General features: G+C 43.7%; 1 protein-coding gene across 5 annotated transcripts in view; it reads right to left on the reverse strand.

Moving 5' to 3' along the window:
- Positions 1 to 6,000, reverse strand: part of DOT1L (DOT1 like histone lysine methyltransferase) — a 72,728-nt gene that overhangs the window by 12,490 nt on the left and 54,238 nt on the right. For all 5 annotated transcript variants that reach the window (XM_035899751.1, XM_035899750.1, XM_035899749.1 and 2 more), the window contains 5 exons: positions 5,649 to 5,774; positions 4,339 to 4,820; positions 3,968 to 4,091; positions 3,015 to 3,161; positions 1,405 to 1,531 (listed from right to left, as the gene is read on the reverse strand). In XM_035899751.1, coding sequence (XP_035755644.1) covers positions 1,405 to 1,531; positions 3,015 to 3,161; positions 3,968 to 4,091; positions 4,339 to 4,820; positions 5,649 to 5,774 — 1,006 coding nt within the window. The remainder of the gene's footprint in view (positions 1 to 1,404; positions 1,532 to 3,014; positions 3,162 to 3,967; positions 4,092 to 4,338; positions 4,821 to 5,648; positions 5,775 to 6,000) is intronic.

The following is a 6,000-nucleotide window of genomic DNA, read 5'->3' on the forward strand; positions in this document are numbered from 1 at the left end:
GAAAGTATACATCATTGCTTCTGCTGAGTGATAGTTCACAGTGCTAGATTTCTGGGATGACTGGGAGCGGTTTCAGCTCTACAGGAGCATTAGATCAGCCAGCAGCCATGTATGACACGGGAAACTGCACAGCTGCTTTTTACACAGTGCAGTTGAGAACGTGGCTCTGTGTGCTGATGATTTCAGTTAAGGGTTAACGATTTTCACTACTTTTTTGCCAGTTCAGGAAAATTCATGTGTTATAAGGAGATACCCTATGCTCTACCTGGTTTTAAAAAGGAATTCAAGTGTAAGTTTCTTTAGAGCTATTACGCCTTTAGAAATCAGGGCTCCTCTGCTCTCAACTCCTTCCTATTGTCAAGGAAACAGATGGCCAAATTCAGTCCGTTTCCTTCACCAAAAAAGAAGGGACTCTGTCATCTATACAGCCCACCTCCTTCTCAACATTAAACAAAAGGCTGTGGCTTAGGGAGTGACAGGGGACCTTCAAAGAAACCGTGGCAGAAGAACGCCACATGGGAGGAAGCTTAGAAAGGGGATGAAGTATTTGTCATGGTGTAAATGGGTTTAGTGCTCTAGTAAGGCCTTGTCTCTGGGCTAAGTGAAGGGAACATGGTATTGTTTTACAACAAGGGGTTTTTTTAAATATTCCATTGGTTTTATAGAAAACTGCAGCCAAGCCCTTCTTTGCAAAACAGATGCTAGAAACAACACAAGCCCCTCGAGGTGGTAAACATTAAGAACAAATGCACTCTCTGATGAAGAATCAGCTGTAGAACGGCTTCTGCATGCTAGAACCAACTTTTCCTGGTCCACATTTCCATACCCTGAACAGCTGAAGGCCACAATTTCAACAGACGAGTGAGTTCAGAAGCAATGTCTGTGCTTACAGGCATCCCTACCCTCTCCTGATCAACCTTTCTTCCTACCCAGATGCCTTTTACAACTGCTCATGAAGCACCATTGTGACCTGCATCAAGAAATTAATTTTGCTATTAAAAAAACTCCACCACCCTGTAAAATTAAACTTTTAAAACCAGATCATCAGCTCACAGCATAGCTATGCAACACTTTGCTGGTTTGCCACATTACAGAGGCAGGAATCTCTTAATCCACATAGAAGAATTTACAAAAAGCAATTCTTTATTTACACTGCAGGGTGCTGCAGTTCAGGCAAAGGCACATCAAACCAATAATTTATGCCAGAATGCACCCAAGCTGTAGGCACATACTGACTCAAAACATCATTGCTCATGATTCTTTGGTCTCGTTACAAAAGACACATTCATCTAGCACTCTACTGCTTGAATGACCTAACAAGAAATGCTTGGAAAACTCCGATGCATGCACTTGGAGGTGCTGTCACGACAAGACGGCGCACCTTCGCGTAGATGAGGCTGTTACCTGAGGTAGCCAAAGCCAGTGGCTTGTTTCCAGCAGCATTGCTTACGCCATTATGAGAACTAGCACCAATCTGCTTTTCAAGTGTCGATGAGTCTCTACTCTGATGAACTGGGCTAGGTGTGCTTCTCTGGGGGGAGAGAAACAGGCATTTCAGTACAGGAAGTATACTCAAAAGTCAACAGTTTAAACAAATCGCATGCATTAGTAGATCTACCAAGGAAAGTGGCCCTACCAAGGAAAGTGGCCCTACTTTCCCTGCTCCTGCGGGGGGGGTTCCCTGCTCCTGCGGGGGGTTTGGACTAGATGACCTCTAGGGGTCCCTTCCAACCCAAAACATTCTATGATTCTATGATTCTACTTCCTAAATGTCCTAGATTTTGCTTGTTTTGAGAAAGCCATAGATCAGCATGTTATGGGACAAAAATAGATACTGTGAATAATTACACTGCAATAGTATCTAGCACACAACAGATACCACGCAGATAGAGGGAGAACAGGCTCCTCGTCCCAGAAAGTTTAGACTCAGGACAGCACTGTAATCAGAGAACGAATGCCTGTTTCACAGGCAGCCGGAAAGGAACCAAATGATTGTACCATGTCCCCAAGCCTGTGCACATGAAGTTCCCCAAAACAACCCCAAATGAACATGAAATGCGTTAGGCTACGTTCTCTGGTACGCTATCCGAGGGTATGATCAACAAGCAGTGTTTTCCTAAAGCAGGCAAAACAATTGTGAAATGGTAGCCTGAATAAACAACATGTTGAAGTGAGAGATGCCAGCCAGAGCTAACATTCTCTCTGAGGACATGGGACTTCCGCTCGGAGCTGGGCAGACTGTGGTTCTGCTACAACTAAAGTCTACAGCTGGAAAAAGATAATGGATTCAATACTGTGGAACAACTCCAGCTTTCCAAATATGGGATTGTAAGGCAGGCATTTGTGGATGGATTCTAAATTCACAGCTCTCATGTGAAAGCAGCAAATGTTTCTCAGTTCTCTGCTGTAACGCTTTTGTGACAAACATTTCTGAGAAACTGGGCCCAGGCTTTTTTAAAACTCCTCTGCTACTGAGAGTAGCATAGGCTTATCAGAGTAGCCCCAAAAATTCTTTAATTGCTCTGCTGCTGCAGAGCAGTCGCTCGCACATTAGGTATTACAGCCTCAAGGCACTATTCAAGCTCATCCTACACACGTATGTGATAAAGACAGACAATTTTGAGACAACCAAACTGAGGCAGAAGAATTTGTCTCCCAGGGTCATGTAAGAAGGCAGGGGCTAAGAACAAACTGATGTGTGCGATTCTCTGCTTTCACTGCCACAAACTCACAGATTCTGCACCTTTTCCACCCAGCTGGACATTTAAGACTAGGATCTCCTGAGGCACATGCTTTACTTTCCTTCCTGGCTGAAATACCACCACCCCACAGACAAAAGAGTAAAAATCTACAGAATGATTAAGAGCCAAGAGGATGCATCCCAACAGCAGCCTCCCCCAAAGCATCAGACATTGGAGATTAGCAGCCCCCTAAGGATTCTGGTGCACAGCACCCCATTACTGCCCAGTGTGATTTTAGTTAGGGATGGAAAGTGTTGACAATCCCTTACTCACCACCTTCTCAACACGGCTAGGTAGGACTACGCTGGCCAGAGGGATACTAACAGGGAGTTTATTGGGCTGCACTGTGCTGAGAGGAATACTGATAGGTAGGCTGGTGATAGTTTCTCCATTACTCACAGAGGTTCTCTCTCTCAAAACCTGTAAATACAAAAGAGAAAGTCATGTTCTTAACTGCATGCTATTACTGAAAAGACTTTTTAAATTAATGGTAACCTGCTCATTTATATTTTGTCCACCCCACCTTTTTTTTTTAAAAAGAATTACACATTTAAGAGTGATGACTATAAAGCCAAAGCCAAGATAGGGCACGCATGGAGCAGCTTTGTTACCAACACCAGTCTACTGGGACAGCAATATTCAAAGCACAGAAATATGTAAATTAAAGCTACTGCTGGCCCCAAGCAGAAGGAAAAGGATGCCTTTTAGGCAAGCTCATTTCTCAGTGCCTTTGTGAGAGCTCTGTGAAAAGCACTCATCTGACAGAATTCATATCTTGAGGCCCTCTGTACGCAGAAGCTGTAGTACCCAGAAATATTTCCATGGTAACCTCCTGTTGGAGGGCACCTGCTTACTCTGAAATGAGCACCAATCTGATTCATGGCTGGACCAATTACAGGGACAATTTTTTGTTATTTTCATTTTTTTTTAACTATGAAAGAGCCTACTTTTCAAGTTCAAGTAGACACACATCAGATCAAAAAGAAGTCCTACTGCATTACTGGCACAGTTCATAGGCAAACCAGAGGTAAGCACGTCTTTCATGAGCACTTTCTCTTCCTCTAGCCAGCTCCTTTTTATTGTATCACACCTACTGTGTTTTGTGTTATTTTCCATACCACGCTGACCACAGAAAGGAGCATGCCTGCATTCTCTACTTTGGCCAACTTTTTCTTTGTTCTACCACGTGTAACATCTCTGCACTTGAGCACCAGCAGATCTCTTACCTTCTCGCCTGCAATTGGTAAGGCCGCTGGGGAAGAGGGCCGAGTTTCCTGAGGACTCAGCTTTATGCCATTTGAAATACCAGGGCTTGGATATGTAAGGCCATTCTCTTTGACATGGTCAGCTCTATAGGAGAAATGTATGACTGTTAGAATGCAAAAGCTAAGGACTTCTCTTTTGCAAGGAATTCCTGTAACCAAACTCAAGGCACTGTACCACCTTATTTACCCCATCAGCTGTCACCGCTGGTTTTCCTGACACAGAAAACACCACTTTTAAAAATATTTTTCCACAATCCAAATAAACCACCGTTATTAAAAACAAGCAATAGTATTACCCCTCCTTTCCCATCCTAGGAAATGATCACTCTCACCTCTGTATCTCATTAGTTGTTGCTTTTCCATTGACTGCATGGTCTTGATTCAAGTGTCTCCTCAGTGCTATTTTAGCTGGGGAAAACCTGGTATAATCGGGTAAGGACAAGCTCGTCATCTTGTCTGCCTTCTGTCTGCTGCTGTGGTTTGGGGTACACGGAACTATTTCTTGGTCCAGGTGAGAGGTTGTGTACTGAGGGGTGTTCTGCTTGGAAGAGGGCCTGCTAAAAGTGTTATGAATTTCATAGGGAGTAGCATGGCCATTCATGGACAGTTCAGGACTCATGCCATTGATGTGGGGCATAGGAAACTTAGAGCATTCGAGCTCCAGTTGGAACCTGCTGTGATCAGCCTCAGGATCACGGCTCAAATGGTTTTTATTGCGTAGCTGTACTGACAGTGACTCATCAGACGGCGTGTACGATTTCAGCTGCATGAGCTCCTGCTGCCTTTGACTTTTCTCAAGTTCCACAATGCTGATCTTGAAATGAAGAGGAGGACAATGATTAAAGACCGTACTTAACAACTCTATCACATTATGGAGTTTTGCCTTGATATGCTTCTTAGGAAGAGAGGCCCCATTTCTGGGAACGATGCAAAACAATTGACCCACAATTTGAGAAACAGATTTCAACACGCTGCTGAGCTTGAGGCCAAAAGGCGTAGGCAAGGGGAAAGGCTCAGCAGCTCTTAGAAAGTGCCTTTCAGATCTTGAAAGCAAACATAAAATACCTCCAACAAGTATAGAGAGTATGGAGTAACTCAATGCTGCCAGTCATTGAAGGAAACAGCCACTCCATGTCAAGCCATCTAGCAAAAGGCTGGATTAGCCCTAGTGCTCATCTCACAGGGAAAGAAAAGTTCTCCAGTCACAGGAGTTTAATTTCTTTTCACTATGGTAAGTGGCATTCTGTGGGAACTGATACCTGAATCAAGATGTCAGAGCACACAGAAGACATTATCATGAAGCCACGTAGTATGCAAACAAGCAGGACCTTTCTTTTCACCAGGTCATGCTTTTAAATTATATTTCATGATAAACCATGATTCCTTCTTCCAGAGCATTACCAAGGAATCAGGTCATAGCATCTACTTCCTTTAAAAGTTATCCACATCCTTATTCTTCAAGTTTACTAAAACTCTCTAATAAAAAGATTAGTGTCCAGGGAAGCTTAGTGGGAGAAAAGCAGAACAACAACAGCCACCTAGCCTATCCTCTAACATCATATTTAGCCAAATACCCTTAACTGGCCCATTGCCCAAGAGCTACCCCAAGTCAAGGACTCTCAATTTGCGTCTTGGTCTCTACCTGCAATTCCAAACAGTGCTTTTGTTTCTCAGAAATCTGATTCTTCAACGCCTGCTTCTCTTTCAGCAAGTTCTCCAGTGACAATGTTGACCAATCCAGCTTCAGTTCTTCACACCGTGCCTTAAGCTGCAAAGACACAGGATAAACAGATCAAAACACAACTTTCACCACTTCACACCACCCACAGTGCAAGCTGAAAGCCATGCACCTTTCAACTGGATATTTGCAAGAAGCTTCTTAGCTCACTGAAAACTCTTCTCGGTTTAAGCCAAATGCCACCAAAATGGTCCTGTGGTCACGACAAAGTGGCAGGAGGAGGCTTGGTTCTTTCTAAAAAGTGTTCTCGCCCAGC

The sequence above is a fragment of the Egretta garzetta genome, unplaced genomic scaffold, assembly GCF_000687185.1.
Source record: "Egretta garzetta isolate BGI_Z169 unplaced genomic scaffold, ASM68718v1 scaffold418, whole genome shotgun sequence".
Classification (NCBI taxonomy): domain Eukaryota; kingdom Metazoa; phylum Chordata; class Aves; order Pelecaniformes; family Ardeidae; genus Egretta; species Egretta garzetta.